At 38.5% G+C, this 19,779-nt stretch overlaps 2 protein-coding genes across 4 annotated transcripts; one reads left to right on the forward strand and one right to left on the reverse strand.

Annotated features, from left to right (window-relative positions):
• Positions 1-5,649: 5,649 nt before the first annotated feature.
• Positions 5,650-7,214, forward strand: LOC135703245 (ranBP-type and C3HC4-type zinc finger-containing protein 1-like). Of its 2 annotated transcripts, XM_065224367.1 has the most exons (4): positions 5,650-5,781; positions 5,837-6,673; positions 6,731-7,071; positions 7,128-7,214. In XM_065224367.1, exons 1-3 carry the CDS (start codon positions 5,653-5,655, stop codon positions 7,040-7,042), a joined length of 1,278 nt encoding a protein of 425 aa, XP_065080439.1. In that variant the 5' UTR covers positions 5,650-5,652; the 3' UTR covers positions 7,043-7,071; positions 7,128-7,214. The 2 variants fall into 2 exon arrangements, with proteins under 2 accessions (XP_065080439.1, XP_065080438.1); XM_065224366.1 differs by having other exon boundaries at positions 6,731-7,167.
• Positions 7,215-14,202: 6,988 nt separating this feature from the next.
• On the reverse strand, positions 14,203-19,166 carry Acn (Acinus). Of its 2 annotated transcripts, none has more exons than XM_065224448.1 (7): positions 18,981-19,166; positions 17,201-18,718; positions 16,922-17,132; positions 16,591-16,849; positions 16,385-16,497; positions 15,769-16,029; positions 14,203-15,705 (listed from the first exon to the last, which is right to left on the reverse strand). In XM_065224448.1, exons 2-6 carry the CDS (start codon positions 18,715-18,717, stop codon positions 15,829-15,831), a joined length of 2,301 nt encoding a protein of 766 aa, XP_065080520.1. In that variant the 5' UTR covers position 18,718; positions 18,981-19,166; the 3' UTR covers positions 14,203-15,705; positions 15,769-15,828. The 2 variants fall into 2 exon arrangements, with proteins under 2 accessions (XP_065080520.1, XP_065080519.1); XM_065224447.1 differs by having other exon boundaries at positions 14,203-15,708.
• Positions 19,167-19,779: the final 613 nt, after the last annotated feature.

The following is a 19,779-nucleotide window of genomic DNA, read 5'->3' on the forward strand; positions in this document are numbered from 1 at the left end:
TATTTCACTTCATTTCACGCCAAGTTTAAAGTCCCATTAATGAGTACATAAGACCCATTTTGAATATAAAAATAGGTATTTTGTTTTTTTTTCTACACTTGAGTAAAAAGTACCCATTTTTTCAATGCTGCATGGGCCGCCTATCATTAAATAATAAAAAATTTAAACTAATGAAAATGCGAGCTTTTATTTGCGAGAAATCGACAGCTAAAGCCATTGTTTACAAACACAATTACGCTCCTTTGAAATGTTGGCACTGAATTGACGTTTGCTGGGCTTCTACATAAACGCATAGTTTATTCCTCGGTTTACACATTTTATGAGTAGGCTCCTTTTGAAATTTGTGAAAGTTTTTTATTGACCAATGCACGGAATGAACTGCATGAACAAATTTGACGTTTGAAATTTGAAGTTTGATTTGTGTACACAAAATTTGTTAGGCATTTTTCCCGCGAACCGAAGTACGCTCATGCAAACCAACAACACCATCGGGTAGGATGAGTTCTCCCCTACTGAATAGTGGTTTGGTTTGCGTGGATGTTCTTCGGTTCGCGAGGAAAGGGCCTAACAATTTGTTTATAAAAGTTGATAGGATCTTTTCTAAAGTTACGCGAGCATTACATCATGTGTTCATTTTTAGTAAACACGGCACCGCTCAAACGTCAAATTTGTTCATGCAGTTCATTCCGTGCATTAGGTTCTGCAGCGTGACGTCACGAATGAACTCAGTGTTAATCGGCTGAACCTTTTTGACAGTTCAGTGGTACTGTTTACAAGCACTTAGTCGTTTTTTCGAAAAAAAAAATTTTAAAATTTCCGAATTTTAACTTGAAAATTGTCGAGGAACAGCGCATTGCAAGGATGTTGCTCGTGAACATAGCAGAAATGTGGTTTACATCTCACTGCAGTCTGAAAAATTATCGAGAAAATCCACCCAAGAAAAAATCGACTAAGTCCACGTAAACAGTACCACTAAACTGTCATCAGATTGAGGTTAACCCCGATGGTGCAAAACCTAATTGGTCAATTGAGTTCTCTAACACCGTTAGTAACGGGTGTTCAATAAAAAATGAGAATGATTTCAGTGCTGTGCAGCGCTCTTGTGAGAGCATCGCGACTAAGTTGCGTCGTACGGCTGACCACACAGCAAAAAAAAATGTAATATCGATCAACGTAATTCAAGCTGATGTATGAAATAATGATGTAAAAGCAAAAAGCAGATACAATATTACATCAATGGCTGTAATTTTGTTCGCAAAATCGATGTACATCGTACAATGTGATATTACACAACCGATGGATTGACCTGGTTGCAGCAGTTTCGATGTAATATTCAACAACTTTTTTTGCTGTGCAGGGCCCCTTCTAACAATATTTATTAACGTTTTTTGGGCTAAACCCCGGAATTGAGGGAAAAGTACTTAATTTTGGGTCGTTTTTGATCTCCGTGAGGATAACAAAGCTCACACTTGAAAAGGGGATTCCCGCATAATCGCGAACCATAAATTCAGTGCCAACATTTCAAAGGGGCGCAATTGCTTTTGTAAACAATGACTTTAGCCGTCAATTTCTCGTGAATGAAATCTTACCTCTCCGAAATAACAATGCTAGCTGGTAGAGGAGACATTCCTCTACCTGCTGGTGTCATTATTTTTCATGAGTGAGCTTTTATTCGCGAGAAATCGACGGCTAAATCCATTGTTTACAAATGCAATTACGCCCCTTTGAAATGTTGACACTGAATTGACCTTACCTAAAATGGTTAAAAATGGTTTATAATCCCTGCCAAACTTTTACTGAAATGGTTATGGAACTTTACATGAACGTTTAATGATAAAGTTTCAACCTTATTTATTATGGTTTTTTTGGAACTGGACCTTACAAATAATGGGTTGTTAAGAACCATTACCATTCCAAATTCTTGTTTTCTCCATACATTTTCAGAAAGAGAACTATATAAGAACGTTTTTACTTATGATTTGAGAACATTAATGGTAATGGTTATGGTAGTCAGTAAAGTCCATTAATGGTTTTGTATTATCGCTCAACTTTACGTGGAATATATCGTGAATTGGTAATCAGTAAATTACAGGCAACCAAGGTGACTACATATAGGTGTTCTAATGTGTCAAATTCAAGATTCAGCCATGTTGGATTTTTGTATGGGACAGCGACCGAGTTTGTTTACAATTTGCTCTAAAACCGCACTTTTCCCCCCCGCGACCTCCTCGCCTATATAGTGACAAAGCTGTATCACCATTTATATACCCACCATGCAGGCAACCAATTCGCGATATATTCCACATAAAGTTGATCGATGTTTCAAAACCATTCGTGGACCTTACTGACTACCATAACCATTACCATTAAAGTTCTCAAACCATAAGTTAAAAGGTTCTAATATAGTTCTCTTTCCGAAAATGTATGCAGAAAACAAGAATTTGGAACGGTAATGGTTCTTAACAACCCATTATTTGTAAGGTCCAGTTCCAAAAAACCATAATACATAAGGTTGAAACTTTATCATTAAACGTTCATGTAAAGTTCCATAACCATTTCAGTTAAAGTTTAGCAGGGATTATAAACAATTTTTAACCATTTTAGGTAAGGTCAATTTATGGTTCGCGTTTATGCGGGTTACGCAAGTGTGCGTGTGATAAACGTCAGAAAGCTCAATTTCGTCCATTTCGTCTAAGCATTGTTGTCAAAATCTGAGTAAACGAGAAATGTTAAATTGAGTAAAAGCCATACTCAATCAGCCAAATCTGGGACTTAAAAAATGCCAGTTGTGTCGGTGCAAACGCCGAGGCAAACGCTCTAAGAAACTGCGAAATTATTGTATAACAACGGCCGAAATGTATTAATGTAAGTATAGGAGTTGCATGCGGAGACGGTTTTCAGTCGTCTTCAGCTCCAGTTAAATCTCGCCTAACTTTTCAAAAGGTCCTAAGTAACAAATGTAAACAAATCAAGTTTATAAATGCACATTGTAACATTTGTATCTAAGAACATTATGCACACACACACATTCAGATTAATGTCAATTGAATTGAGAAAATTCTCGCCTAACTTTTCAAAAGGTCCTATCTAACATTTCACTCTTTTCGAGAAAAACGAGGTTGAAGATTGACAAAATCTTCTTTGATACTATTTAAAACCAAATCAACTTTTGACATTTTTAAGACCTTTAATAGTAAAATGCGATAGTAAAATTGAAATTGAAATTATAATCTACCCGTTTCATACATTTTTTTCTATTAAAACGTGAAAAATGTTACATAGGACATTTTGCTCTTGTCAGGTGTACATTGGACATGTTAGGACGTTTTGTTATAATCACAGTTACATAGGTCATTTATGCTTTGAACATTATTTTTTGTTTGTTTTTAAGCATTATGAGTGCATAATTTAAGTTATACGAGCTAAACGAACAATATGAGTATTGGACAATGCATCAACTTTTTTTTTTTAACGGTATATCACAGACAAACAGACATAACACATTGAATATTTCTCACTGTAAAACATCGTCGCTAAAACATTACCGCCATCTGTTGAGTAGACTGTGGTGGGTAGTACCATAGAGGTAACTCTAAGACCACTGGGTCCCGAAGAAAATCATTATTATTTTTGGCTCACTCAGTACCAGAACAACGGTCCCAAGCAGTCCCAAGCTATTTCACTCACCCCTGCATGTTCTGCATGAATCCACACACCCCTGATGTTATCTGTCAAACTTTCATAGCGAATCAAAACAAACATAGTGTAGTAATAGAATTTCAACTAGAATAGGGTACGTTAATCGTTTGCTTGGGACCAATAGGCTACTAAAGTGGTGAGCCAATTTAAAATCGTTAGTTTCGTATTGATTGTTGGTAGTACGCTGAACAGATGGCGGTAGTGTGTAAACGTCAAACCCAAGGGAATTGACTATGCGCGCCACAGGTGGTGGTACTACCAACAATCAATACGAAACTAACGATTTTAAATTGGCTCACCACTTTAGTAGCCTATTGGTCCCAAGCAAACGATTAACGTACCCTATTCTAGTTGAAATTCTATTACTACACTATGTTTGTTTTGATTCGCTATGAAAGTTTGACAGATAACATCAGGGGTGTGTGGATTCATGCAGAACATGCAGGGGTGAGTGAAATAGCTTTTGGACTGCTTGGGACCGTTGTTCTGGTACTGAGTGAGCCAAAAATAATAATGATTTTCTTCGGGACCCAGTGGTCTTAGAGTTACCTCTATGGTACTACCAACTACGATACTTTTAAATTGACCGTTAAATGCTTGTTCGATGAACAATTTGCGAGTGTTATGTCTGTTTGTCTGTGGGTATATCGCAACACTGCCCACAGATTGTTTTGGTCGATCGTTGGTGGTCGCGTGAGCTGCTTTTTATTTGATAACAGTGTTATTTTAGGGGCTGTTCACTACGTAGACAGCTTTTCGGTATGCTTGACCCCCCCCCCTCCCCATGCGTAGACAATTGTCCATATAAAATTTTTAAAACTTGTATGGGCCGTGGATAATTGTCAACCCCCCACCTACCCCCCCCCCCCGCGGAAATAGTAGAAAAATGCTTGACATAAAATTCCGATGTGCACAATCACATTGTTTTGGTTTGTTTGAACATCTTAGACGTTTTACTCGTATAAACAGATCTGCACTGTTTTGGTCTTTCTGATACTTCAGACGTTTGTCTTGATGAACATAGTCAAACGTCTTATGTAACATTGAAACATCGTTAATGAAAATTTTGACTTCAGACGTTTTGTTAATTTAGAATTTTCTCAATTCCATTGACATTAATCTGAATGTTTGTGTGTGCATAATGTTCTTAGATACAAATGTTACAATGTGCATTTATAAACTCGATTTGTTTACATTTGTTACTTAGGACCTTTTGAAAAGTTAGGCGAGTAATTCCATTAATTTTGTTTATGGATGAAAATCATTTGCGTTTCCATGCAATGGAAACTACATGAAAACTATTTTCGGTGTATACTTCCCGCTGAAATTAATAAGCATGTTCGACTCAATTTTGAGTTGCTGACGTTTATCGTACTCACACTACGTCACGTATACGTATACGCAAAATGTTTTCATCAGGAAAAAAAAACTTCGCTATAGACCTTTTTGATGTTTAATAGTCTTTCTCTATCTAGTACACAGGGAAGAATAATTCTTCCCTGTGTACTAGATAGAGAAATTAATGGTTTGTTTTCCCACTAATCTGTTTCCCTCTTGCTCGCACTCCTTTCATTTAAATGATGCATTAGTGTGCGCCGATTAAACGTCGAAAAAATTTCCTGATGAAAACATATCACTGACACTATCACACTTTAGCAATCTCTACACGCTAACTTGAAAGTACCCATTAATGGTTGAAAAAGACCCATTTTGAAGAAAAGTGGCTTAACTCATTAAATGAGTAAATTTTTTACCCATTAATGAGTATCTGTTACCCATTAATGAGTAATTGTTAATCATTAATGGGTAACAGATACTCATTAATGGGTAAAATTGTTTAATCATTAATGAGTTAAGCCACTTTTCTTCAAAATGGGTCTTTTTTTACTCATTAATGAGTACTTTCAAGTTAGCGTGTAGCGCAATCAGTAATCACAATCGAAGTGATCATCGATGTTTTTTTTCTTCTCTGGTTGTGAATTTGACGTAGCAATAAAAAATTGTGTTTTTTTAAGTTTTTCATCAACGTATGACATAATCTTCAAAAACTGCTACAGCATGGCATCGCTAACAGCGAAAACAGTAAGTTGTATTGACGTAGTAAGAAATTTATACCACAAAAAACATAATTTTTCAGAAATCAAAACATGGACTAATCCTGAGCAGTTCCTCTAACAGTAGCGCTGGCACTCAGTACCAGCAGCTGTTAGAGTTGGAAAAGCAGGCATTGGTCCACAATAGCGAATCATGCCTTTGCCACCTTTGCAGTAAGATGACATCTGCCGGAATGGGAGTGGTGCTGGTAAATTGTTTACATACCTTCTGTACCGTATGTCTCAAGGCGTTTCTCCTTGAAGCCAATACGGCTCGTTGTCCTTTTCCCAATGGTCGGTATGAGTGTGAAGGAAATCTGGAAGAGCGGGAACTCGATGCATTGTTGAGTCAGCAAGAGTACCGCGATTTGATGGAACGTCAATTCGCAACGATCAAGGACGACTCGTTGAAGAAGCAAGTGTTGAACACTGCTTCAGCAGCAGGACCAAAAGAACTGGATTTGCTGATGACACTGACTGATGCTAGTGTTGTTCCAAATCCGGAACCGTTTGAATGTCCGATTTGTTTCGTACCGTACGAGGCTTACGAGGGGGTGATTCTACGTGACTGTTTCCATACCTTTTGCCGTGAATGCCTCAGCAGTTCTATTAAACACGCCGAGGACGTAGTCGTACAATGCCCATACAAGGATAATAATAATTCCTGTGAAACCATAATTCAAGACCGAGAGATCAAGTGTCTGCTAACCGTCGAAGATTACAACGCGCATTTGGGACGATCGCTGAAGAAAGCCGAGAGTTTGGCGGAGAATGCCTTCCACTGCAAGACACCGGATTGCACCGGATGGTGTATGGTTGAGGACAATGTCAGTTTGTTCTCTTGTCCCGTTTGCTATGCGCAGAATTGTTTGAGATGCAAGGTAGGTAGCATTTGTAATTGATTGTCTGTATCCTAAAGATTACACATCTCTGAACAGGCCTTACATGCCGATATGAGCTGCGAGGATTACCAGGATAGGCTGAGCGGTAATTACGAAACTCGTCGCTCGGAACGGGCAATGGAAAACATGTTAGCTTCTGGTGAGGCAATGCGTTGTCCGAAGTGCAACGTGCTCCTCGCGAAGATCACCGGATGTGACTTCATAATCTGCAGTATGTGCAAGACCGCCGTGTGCTGGGTTACACGGGGCCCTCGTTGGGGCCCACTCGGTCAGGGCGATAACAGTGGGGGTTGTCGCTGTAATGTCAATGGGAAAAAATGCCACCCAAACTGCCGCAACTGTCATTGATGGTACTTTTTAGCCGCGCACAGCCATATGTGAGTAACATATGCTAACGTCTCTACATGCTAAATAATAATTTGAATTGTTGCAGATAACTTGTTCTCATTTGGATTTCTTAATATTATTGCTAATAAACCAGTGCTGATAACTAAATTCAAAATTAATCTGTAGTCTTTAGTAGATTTTTTTTAAATATACATAAATTTGTTGATTGTTAAATTTTTACCCCTAAAAAAACGTGGACCTTCGCGGCCATCATGAAAAACGGTCATAATGATGCAGATTTCTGGAGTCCTTTTTGATTGGGTCGTATGTAACATTTATGTCAATTAGAGAGCCGGGGTGTTTTGTTTTGGTGAACAAAAAATTGTTTCTATTTTCAATGAGAAGGATAATTCTTTCAAAATTCCCATTAACTAACATCTCAGGAGTGTTGCTATCAACTGAGTAAGGTATTGATAGCGTTTCTGTTGAAAATCAAACGTTTTTTAACCAATCAATATTATACGACCTTTTGCATATCCGTTTTTACATTCGACCGTGCGCTTTTTAGCGGCTTAAAAATGTATTATTATGAGTAATTACTCACAAAAAACGTAGTTATCTTTTTATAGACCACCCACAACCGTTAAACATTGAATATTTGCAAAATTTGCACTTTTATTAGGAAAAAAGAACAGGTCTTATGTACAGTTTTTACGCTTCTGGCAGATTTGTTACAAACGACGATTGACACCCCCATAGAAGTTAGGTGTCGTATGTAAAATTGAGCTATGTTTTGGTCAGTTGGCACATACGACGAATAGTTTTTTGACGATAAAATGAAACAGAAATGAGGTAGCGGGAGCAAATTTTACCTATAGTAAAGGGCCACCCACATTAGATCCGTTTGCGTTGCGTTGACGTAAATTTGACAGTTAGACAATAGAGATTGCTAAAGTATGATTGTGTAAGTGATTTGTATTCATCGGGAAAATTTTCCGCTATGAAGTTTTTTTTTCCCGATGAAAACATTTTGCGTATACGTATACGTGACGCACACTACGTACGACAAACGTCAGCAATCTCTATAGATTTAGCTGTCAGTTTGCCGAAACGCGTCCGATCCGGATCTAATGTGCGTGGGCCTTAAGAGTAAACAGAGTAGTGTCTTTTAGCATTCAAATGTCAATTTGTTTACATTTGTTACATACGACCCAATCAAAAAGGACTCCAGTTCAAAATGTTGCACGTCGAGGTATGTGTCCAATATGTTCTATGGGAGTTCTAACATGGTAGATGAAAATATACGGTTCAAGTGAGTTGATCAGCGTTAAAGCGACTTGAATGTGAATACATTGAGGTTTTTTTTCGCTGCCCATAAAAGCATTTCTGTCCCATATGAATAGAAAATCAAACTGGATGGACTGTTATGCTTATATGGGCAGTGCGTGCCTTGTCAATAAAACAACGTAGAAAACTGCCTTATTATGCATTGATGGAAAAAAGGTGATTCTGGAGTAAAAAAATTGTTTGGAGGCTGTAATATTTTGAAACTTCTTGCAACAGTTAACTGTGGCGAAAAGTTCCCATATAGTTTCCTTGCTCATTCGGGGTTGGTATATATTTTGTTGGGATTGATTAAAATCCAGCATAGGAGTCACTTTTGCTAGATTGCTCAAAAAATACCTATATATAATGAGAGAGAGAAGGATTAGTATTTTCCATTTAATTCCACTACTTTATTTGCTTATCCTTGACAGATACGCGTATTTCGTCTACAATGTGCAGACGAAATACGCGTATCTGTCAAGGATAAGCAAATAAAGTAGTGGAATTAAATGAAAATACTAATCCTTCTCTATCTCATTATACAGGTATTCCACTAAGACGCCCACATTCATCAGGAATACCTATATGTTTGCAGCTCTGAATAGTTGCGAACAGCCAACAGACGGGAACATTAGGTAACTGTCCAATTGGTATTGATCACGCAGAAAAAATGGTTTTTGTTTCAGGGTCTAACTGCCAGTGGAAGCATAACTGTCCCATGTAACATTTTGACTTATTTGAGGTTATGATGCTTAACGTTATAAATCAATACATATTTTTAAAATATTATATTAAAACATGCTGTTTATTCTAGAAAAAATTAAAAAAAAAATGTGAAGTCGTTTTGTCCCATTGCAAAAATGGACGCATATCTGTCCCACTGCTTCAAATTTTAATATGTATAAGAAATTCTTCAAAAGTATAGTCTGTTATCCAAATAATACATCGTAAACATATCCAACCAGCAAACTAGGAAGATCAATTACTTCTCATCCTATTAATCTGTAGTGTTGTTGAATAAATGTATAGTCTATAGAGTTAATAAAAGTTTAATTGTAGAGTGTAATAAATGTAGTATCCGTGAAATAAAGTGTTTTACAGTAAAAATCTGTGAATTCATCTGGAGTGCCTGGAAAATAGACATTTATATTCCGGAACACGTACACTTACTGGGGAGCCTGCAGACTACTGGAAATTCTCAACCTACCGGAAACAGCGATACGATCACAGGAATCTCTGGTGGAACACTTAGTAAAGGTCAGTTCTGTTGCTATTTACAAACAAATAAATTATATAATGTACTAATCAACTTGCAATGCCTTGCCCTATTTGTACCTTTTCGTGACCTATATGATAATTTGGTATTGAAAAACTATAGAGTAAAATGATGAGATTTTTTTTTAAATAAAAGAAATGCATACAACGGTTAACCTTAAATAACTATCATTCCGATGTATGTTGCTTGGTCGGAAGACCAACTAAAAATGATGTTTCGTCTTCTCCAATAGCAGGTACGACAACTGTCAACAGAGAGGCCTTCCTATCTACTTCAATTCAACGAGAAGACCTTTACCAGAGTACGTTAGCTTCAGTAGAGAACGTATCGTTGGCGATCAGCTGGAGTTGTTTCTTGGAAAACAGTTTGGAGTATTTAAGGTCATCACTGTTGATGTTGCTTGCGTATCCTAGCTCAGAGGTGAGCCAAAAAGTTGAGCACGTTTCTTCGGGACCTACTTGTCTTAGAGTTATCTCTATGCTAATAGCTATCACTACCACTGGAACCACCGTACTGCTTTAAATTTTCTATGGCAGACGTTTCCGGCCCACATTCAAATCAGTGTCAACATTTCAAAGGTGCGTATTTTCGATTTTATACTATGGCACGCATAAATCATTTTTATACTAAGTTTGCATTCTCTCCCTTTATACCGACCTTTGTGTCAGTACGGAGGTAAAAAAAGTCAAGATCACAGGTATAAAAATGAAACTACAATGTGTTGAATCGGAACCTACCTAACTAATAAAAACCAAAGATTTAAGTAAACTAAAGGAGAAAAATCTATACAACTCTCTAATAAGGAAAATCCCAAAGGCTTGGTAGCCATCATAATGAAGTAATGAAATTGGGTTGTTAGCGGAATGCTTAAATAAAACAGCAAACAAAGGAGGAGATGAGTACTTCCCAACAAACAATTCAAAGTCACAAATAAGCATACACATTGAATAAATGCTGTATAATAGTGTACAATGCTGAATAAAACAGGATGTCGAATTATGTGCTGAAAAAAGCTCATTGAGATCGATAGAGGCGCTTTTATTCCGCCGTTTGCTCTGATACGATTAATTTCCTTAAAAACGTTGACTGTCTTCCTTATTCAGAACCAGAAGGTTGATCTAATAACAAACTGAATAAGTGTAATTTGCACATACATTGTCGCTTTTATTCGACTGTTTTCAATTGATTGAATAAAATGCTTTTTTAAACGTCTTATAAATGTTTTCTAGCTCCATTATTAGATTTCTTTGCATTGTTTTACAATATTGCTGTATAAAGGTGAATACACTCAGCAAAATAGCTCTTATACCACCCAACAAAAAATTCAAAGTCACAAATAAGCATATATATTGAATAAATGCCTGATAACAGTGTACAATGCTGAATAAAAAGAGTTGTCGAATTATGTGCTGAAAAAGCTCATTGTTCCACTCTGATCTGATTAATTTACTTATTAAAAGCTGTAAAAGTGTTAAATGTCTTCCCAATTCAACGCCAGAAGTTCGATCTAATAACAAACTGAATAAGTGTAATTTGTACATACATTGACACTTTAATTCGACTGTTTTCAATTGATTTAATAACATGCTTTATTAGATGTCTAATAAATGTTCTCTAGTTCCTTTATTAGACTTCATTGCATTACTTTACAATATTGCTTAATAAAGGTGAATACAGTCAGCATAATAGCTCTTATACAACTATGCGTCCATGTTGTAATCACATGATTTGTAAATGCTTTATAAACGACGTATAAGATTCATTATTCGACAACACTGATTCAGTCTTACAACAAGGCGAAATCAGTAGAGTAGTGGTTATCGTTTCCGCTTTCCAATTAGAAGGTCGTGAGTTCAATCCCAAGCTCAACCTTTTTTTTTATTTGTGTAGAACATAATTAATTTAAATAGTAATATCGATCACATGACTCACGATAATGAAAGCATTGATCTAGTTTAAAATATAACCGAGCATCCATTCTTTCGACTTGGAGATGTGAAGAGGCAACATTGGTCTCATTTAAAACAACGACGAATGAATTAATTATTCCCACAGGGCCTCCTTCAAGCTAGAGTTGCGATCGGGAGTGCTGATAGGTATTTACTTTCATGCAAGCTTTTATAGATTATTGAGTTGCCCATATGATGAATTCTAGGATAGCTCAGATGACAAGGCAAGCGGCTGGTGATCGGAAGGTACATGGTTCGAATCCCATACAATGGCATGTATAAGTATTTAATAAATTTTCTAATATCTGTGTGGTGCGAGCCACGTCAGAAATCTCGCGTAACATTTGAAAAGGGCCTATGATCAAAATGTAAACAAACCGATTTTTGATACCATTCTGTAGCACTGGTAATTAGCTACCAGTCGTATAGGAATGTTCCGCATTATCGATAAAAATCATTAAAAATAACTTGATTTTAAAAACGGCCGATCCACGAAATTTTTCCAATCATTCATGCTAAAACGGCCTAACCTCGGGCCTAACATATATTTTTTTTTTCGTTCGATGAGGTTCCATTCATAAGCCTAGCGACGTAGAAGGGCCGATGATTGAAAAATTTCAAATCAAAGCTAGGCCCTACTGCTTGAGGCAGGGCCGATGATTTATTTGACGTTAAGAAAAGGCTTAGCAAAGGGCCTATAATTTATGATGACAAGCACAACGGCTTAACAAAAAGGGCCTAACCATTTAAGGATTCACAAAAAGGCTTATTACTGTGATATTAAATTTTTATCGATTTTCATGTATTTTTGAAAACGTTTCGCATGTTTTGGATGTTGTGTACTGAGATATAGTTACTATTGTTATTGTGAACAATATAAATGCCTAAAATACTTCAATTTATTTATATAGGAATTAAATACTGGCGGAAAAATTTACAATTCATTTTCTGGATTGTTTACATTTTGGACATAGGCCCTTTTCAAATGTTACGCGAGAAATATTGAATTACATACAATACACTTAAGAAACACACAACACCCTGTCCCCTGTCCCCCTGTCCTCTTATTTTCGGGTTAATTTTCCCATAGTTGAATAATCGTTTAATAAATGTATAATAATGTCTAATTAAACGTTACTTCACATGATAAACAAGTGTATACACAGAGCATCACTGTTTTAAAGAAGCAGTGATGTCTAATAAACACTGAATAATCAAAAATGTTATCGTATAAACTCTGTTACAACTCATATAAGTCGAATAAAAGCTTCTCGAGATACCTTATAACACCACCAGCAGTTCAATGTTGAGGTTGAATAAATTCTCCAGATTTGTGTGAACAAAGCCTGAACAGAAGTTATTATTAAAAATAGTACAAGTACTATTAAGCATGCAGTTGAATAAAATGGCCAAGAAGTCGTTTCTTCAATAGACGATTGTTTGTTGGGTTAAGAGGGTTAGATTTTGATAAGTTCTTTAGTGTGAATGACACTAATGAAGACTGCACATTGTAGTCGAAATACGTATCTGTCATGGATACCAAAATTTATTAAGTGGAATTAAATGGAAGATAACATTTTTTTTGCTGTTTTATTTAAGCATTCCAACATTCATTTAGACAATAGATTTAGCTGTCACTTTGCCGCAACGTGTCAGATCTGGATCTAATGTGAGTGGCCTTTAAGAATTCACGGGAAGAAAAAATCTTTGAGAAAAACAATGTTTATACAGATCAGTGGTATTGCGAATTTCACACCTGATTAGACTCCTGCGCTAAAAATAAGTACACAGTAATATTTTCGCACTGGTCATAAAAGTTAAATATTGAGCTTCTTAATGTTTTCTAGAGCTTTAATTCAACAGTGTAGCTTGCTAGTAATGTTCTAAAGCTGTTACTGCTTTCAAATAAGTTGATTTTTAAATTGTCTGGCCTGTGCGAAACTATTACTGTGCAATTACTTTTTGCACAGGAGTCTAATTTGGTGCAAAATGCGCAATAATTTTCATCAATTTTTTTTTTCATTCGCCATGTTTTTTTTTCTCGTTCGGAATGCGACCGACCCAAATTTGAGTTTAGTTTACTCATAAATCACATTAAGTGCAGGAACTCAGCGATGAGTAAATTTTCCTCATCGTTTTCCAGGAAAAAAATCCCGAATATGAGTAATATAAAAATTGGATTCACTATTGGTACTACTACTCGACTGAGTAAAATTTACGTAAATTTTCCTCACTTTCCGGGAGTTTTTGAGGTTTTCCACAGGAAACCATAAGGTAAATTTACTCATCTCTGAGTTCCTGCACTTTCTGCGTTTATGAGTAAACTAAACTCAAATTTAGGTCGTTCTCATTCGCCGTGCAGTGTAATCGCTTATCCTCGGCTTTGGATTGATTTGAGCTCCCATAGCCCCAATGAACTGGACTACCGAGGTGAAGCAACCGGTTAAGTTGTATGAGTGAAACCACTTGAAGGTTGTTTTAATACTCGCTATCCAAACTACTTGATACTGACACCACGCTACTACACCGAATTCCAAGATCGTTCGCACTAAAGAGTAGGTATATTGCTTCCCAGGAAGACATAATGCATTCTCAGCGGAATAATATCAAACGAGTTGGCATTGATTACTAATTTTAGTGTTTTATTCTTATCCTCTGTAGGAATCAAAATGGTATTCAATACGATTAGATTATGCATTACTTATTGACGAATTTTCATTCGTAAAAAAAACTCTTTCGGTGCGCTACACTTCACTCACCGCCAAGAACGCTACGTGTTGTGTGTTCAAGCTTACGGTTTTACAAAAAACAGAAAGATGACATTTTACTCACTACAAATTATAGTTTGCATTCATTCAGGTTGTCTATGTTTAATTCATTTAGTATCCACACGAAAAGAAACTTCCAACGATGTTCAATGATGCCGACGATGTGCGGCGACTTCATCAGCACAGCGACGCGTCTTACTACACAGAGACAGAAGACATTTCCGAGTTTGTTCCAGTGATGATTTGCGCTCAAGAGTGATGAGTTAGTCACCGTCTGCTAATGTTTGTGGATGTTTGAGTTGTATTCCGATCCAGCGTTGGTTTCCAATCGTTTCCGAGTAATCTTCTTAAGTTGTTTGTTGGTTGTTTTTAGTGACACGATCACGATCAACAGTATCCATCTAGCGGAAAAAGTCGCCAACGTCAACGAATGGTTTCGATTGGAATGATGGTTGCATGTGCTTCTGATAGCTTCCGTTCTCCTCTCAAATTGATTTCGCCTTCATTTTGAACATAGACCCAGATCAGATTCAGTAGATTGGACATCGCTCACCGGTGGCAGTAGTGAAATAGGTACCACGGGTATCCCAGAGAATATGTGCGTGCCTTCTCGAGTGAGTTCAGCTTCTGATAGAAATACACAATATACAGAAGAGAAGGTTGCTTATTGAGCTGTCATTTTTGGTGCTGGGTTGGTGATAAGGGTCTTGTTTTGCTGTCTCGGTCAATGTGTAACTGCAACTCCGTTTCCTCTAGTTATCAAATCGGATTCCTGTCCCGGGATTGGGTGAACTGCTGAACTATTCAAATTACTGCGCGGGCTGTACTATTCCTATCTATGTACTTATAATTTCTTCATAAATTATAAAAAGTATCTTATTTCGTAGAAAAGTAATTAGTAAATTGTGAAATAGGTTCAGTTAATAAGAATGACGATGCGTAGCAAATACTGTTTTGCTTCCAAAAACGAAACAATTGTTTGCTACATTGGAAAAAAATCATCCTCAAGGCTAACGTCCTGCAATAAACTTAAAAATCAATAATTTTTGGAAGTCACATTAAACTCTAGATAGAATTTAAAAACTGATAGCGAACTTTAAAAACTCGCATGAAAAAAAGATGTTCAATTGACTGCAAAATAAAAAGAAGCATAGAACCAGAAAAAAAAACTGGGATCAAGGACCGGGAAACGCTAAAATTCTGGGAGTAAGAGGCAAAGGTTAAATGAAACAATAACATTCTGCACAGACCCTATTCGGATTCGTCGCTGGTCACATGAAATGACGAACGGGATCTCCCAAAACATGTTTCTCTCTGTCTCTCTCACCGCTCGTATCGGCAACATCCTTGATCCGTTCACGATCTCTGCTGGGTTAGGTATAAATTAGATGAATCTTTCTGATCTGACTTCCTTTTAGGAGTAAGTACCAGCAGTAGTTGGTTGGTTCTCTTACTCGCTTCGCTTGCGCGGCGGTGGCGGTCGGACGTTTATCTGTGCCGACGCCGACCATCGTCCCGAGATCGCGAACGACGGCGATGATCACGCGAGTTCGAACGGGGTCGCTCGCGCCGCTCCCGATCACGTCGTTCGCGCTCTTTGCGGCGTTCTTCCTCTTGCTTGCGTGCCTCCTCTTGCCGGCGTTGATTCTCAGCCATATCCTTGCGACGCTGCTCTTCCTTTGCAGCCATCTGAAAATTGTAGGAAGAAAATGAAATGTTGTAATACGCAAAACAGACACGGTACGCACAAGAGAGTTTCCGATCGGTTGGTACGATGTAGGTGGTAGAATACAGTCATACATTATGAAATCAAAATTGTCCAGGTTCATAAGTCATACCGTATGGAATTCTGTTTGTCTCATTGAAGGTCGCACGTCTTAAAACTAATATTATATTTTATTTAGAAATAAGAAGCCTATATTCATTTGAAATGTTACGAAAATGACTTAAATGAACCAGAAAAATTCAAGTTCGGTTTAAGTAAAGGCCAGAAGTCATAAAAACTCCCCAGCTTTTGATTTCCAACTTCTTAATAGAAACTTACCTGTTCAACAGTCAGCGGCAGCCAATAGATGCAAGGTGTCGTTTTGGTTTTCCTGAAAAGATCATCCAACAGTCTGATGGGAGGTTCATTCTCCTTTTTCTTAAACTTCCTCGCTGTAAGAATGATCAGAAAAGTGTTTCATTAGTGCAACCCTAAACTCACTCAATAAATGCGTATGTTCGCAAAAAAAAAAAACAAAAACTCACCTGGTGATACACTGGTACTGCCACGTCTCCGCTCCCTGTCTCCCCGTCCAAATTCCCGCTCCGCCGAACGCCGTCTGCCACGATCCCCGCGTCCCTCGTCGCCGCGACCACTGCGATCCCGTTCCCTGTCCCGGTCGCGGTCCCGTTCACGCTCTCGTTCCCTATCGCGGCCAATCCTATCCCCTTCTGCTCCTCTATCGCGATCTTCGCGGTCGAAGGTATCCTTCTTTCCAAGATCCCACTCACGCACCGGTCGGACCTGCGCAGACAGAGCATAGAGATGTTAAAAATTAAAACAACCCAACGTCACCTTCCATCCGCGGTCCTATACCTCATCCTGCTTCACTGTATCCCGACTCCATCCGAAGTCCTTGGCGTCCTTCGAATTGTCGATCGTAATTCGGGTAGTTCCGGCATCATCCAGCGTCGAAATGATTGCCTTCTCCATGGCAGTTTCAGTTCCGAAATCGACGTGCAAACTTTTAGGATTCGATGCCGGCCACCGGACGCCATGTAGTGCGTGACGGGTTTCGACCGCTTCACTGAGTAAAATTAAATTATTAAACGATAATACTAATAGGCATCACATGCATCAGTAGCGAATACTTACTCTTCCGTTTCGTACTTTACGTAACACTTCGACTTGATCTTATCGATCCAGAAGCCATTTTCAACTATTTTACCGGTACGAGCCAACAAGCTTTTCAGTTGCAGCACCGTGAACGGTCGTACCAGATTCGTTATGTACAATATGTTGCTGGAATGATGCTTCGCTGGACTTGGGGGTCTAGCTATCGCCGTATTTCCATCATCACTGACAATGCTTATCTTACGATTGCCCAGCAGTTTGTCCAACGGTTTCGCTTTATAATCCGATTCCTCGATGTGTTCTTTTTCGGAGGATTTGATTGCTAGCTTGTCCTTGGAGCGGCGTCGTTCACCGGGCGCTTGCTCTTCGTTGCTGTCAACTATTTCCTCCGGTTCTGGAGAGGATTCCAGCTTAACGTCCGACAGTGGAACCGGTTTGACCGGTTCGGAAATGATGTTTTTCAATGAGTCAGTAGAAATTGTTATAACCGACGCTTTCGTGTCTGTTTTCGACGATAACCAGCGTCTTTTTCGCTGCAATGGCCTTCGTAAAGGTTTTTCTTCAGTGGGTTTCTCAGGACTGCGCTTCGGAACTTCGTCATCCTTAATTTCTCCAGCTTCCAATTCGTCGTCATTTTTATCATCACCATCATTCTGTTTTATTTCCAAGATGTGGGTGATCGTCTCGATGCGTACAGGAGACTTAGAACGTGATCGGAAACGAGATTTGCGCACCGGTTTCGGTTTTGGTTTCGGTGATTCTGATTTACGATTATCTTTCTCTGACGAGGATTCCTCCTCAGAAGCTTCCTTTTCAGGGGAAGCTTCTTTGGGGGGTTCCTCTGTCTTCGAAGGTGCCTGTTGACTTTCATCTTCCTGAACACTCTCCGAATCCACTTCACCGGACTCACGAGACTGTTCACAAATATCGGCTTTAGTACGTTCAACCTCTTGTTGTTCTTCAGGTTCAACTTCTGCTTGATTGTTAGGCTCGGTTTCCACTTCACGGTCCTCGTCTTCATGATTATTTTCGTCTACAATATCCGGCTCTGCATCAGCTTTAGTTTTTTCCTCTTTCGGTTCGTCAAGTGGCACTGGTTCTATCGTTCCAGCAACAACCGTTTCCTGAACCTCTTCGGGTTTCTCCTCCGGAATGGTGTCCATTACAGCAGTGTCTTTTTCACCTGCATGTTCACCATTTTCCTCTCTCTCGCTTTCTTCCTTATCAGACGGTTCAACCGATTGCGACTTACGTCTGGAACTCCTTCTAGGTCGAGAAGCCGTCTTCTCTTCGGATGCCTTCGCTCTAGTACCCCTGCGAGCACGACTCCTTTTTCGCACTTCCTCCTCCTCCTGCTCTGAGCCACTATCGTCCGATTTGTGCTCCTCAGCTTCCCGCTGGCAGTCTGGCTGTTCTTTACCTGATGCATCATCTCGTTCGGGACTTGCTGTCGGCGATTTCCGACCACGCCTTGAAGATCGTCGAGACACCTTTTCCGGTGAGCTTTTCGCCTTTTCCGAAGCCTTTCGCCGTGTCATCCTACGTACAACACAAAAATCCATTATTTCTACATCTTTAGTAAATCTAACGAGGAAATAATAGTTTCACTGAAAGCAACAACAAAACTTTTTTCTGCTTCTTTCCAGTGCTACCGGCGGTAGTTGCTATCTTATTACCCCCACTAGTTATGGAAGCCGGTTTCAGCCGCACTAGCGCTCCCCTTCTTATACATTACTTTTTCTCTACCCTCCTTGAAGACCTGCTGCCACATTCGGCGACGTCCCTACATAGCCAAACTTACCTCGCAAAATTTATCCTTTTATCGTGAAGAACAGCAACTACCGGCACACTATTTCAAGACAACCACTGGGAACGAAGCGAATGCACTATAATTGAATCGATTTCGATGCGATTAAATTTGAAAATTTAGCGAAAATCTATACCACAAATCAAAAGCGCGACGTTTTGACCACCATCGAGAAAAGTTTTCTTCGGTCGCTGTTAAATTTTTACGCTTGCTCTGAACTGCACGAAAACAGTAGGGGCCTAAACAGGGATGCCAGGATATGTTTTCATAAATCTGTACACAGAGAAAAAAATTACCCTAAATTTAAGTTCTTTTGATTTAATTTTGGGTAATTTTGAGTTTTGTATCCCACACTCACTTTTAGTTCTTGTCAAAAACGGAACGAGAGATTCGATTTTCTCATAGACCTTTGTGACGTTTAATTGTCTTTATCTAGCACTCAGGGATAAATGGATGTTTTGTTTTCCCACTAATCTGTTTCCCTCTTGCTCGCACTCCTTCAATTTAAATGCTGCGCATTAGTGTGCGCCGATTAAGCGTTAAAAAGCTCTATGACTACATACACACACATACATACTCATAGAGAAAACAATACTCTAAATTTAAGTGCTTTTTACCTAATTTTGGGTAATTTTGAGTTTTGCATTCTATTGAGATTTTTACGTCCGGTTGTATTGGTGCGATATGTGAAAGCGTGTTGGTGAATATCCGAGGAAAATACATAACAAATCGATGTCAAACTCATTTTGACAGATCTACTCTCATACATTTTTTAGGTTAGCCAGAGGAAAAT

The sequence above is a fragment of the Ochlerotatus camptorhynchus genome, unplaced genomic scaffold (assembly GCF_037179485.1).
Source record: "Ochlerotatus camptorhynchus isolate MF236.1 unplaced genomic scaffold, CSIRO-AGI_Acam_v1.1 ptg000211l, whole genome shotgun sequence".
NCBI lineage: Eukaryota > Metazoa > Arthropoda > Insecta > Diptera > Culicidae > Ochlerotatus > Ochlerotatus camptorhynchus.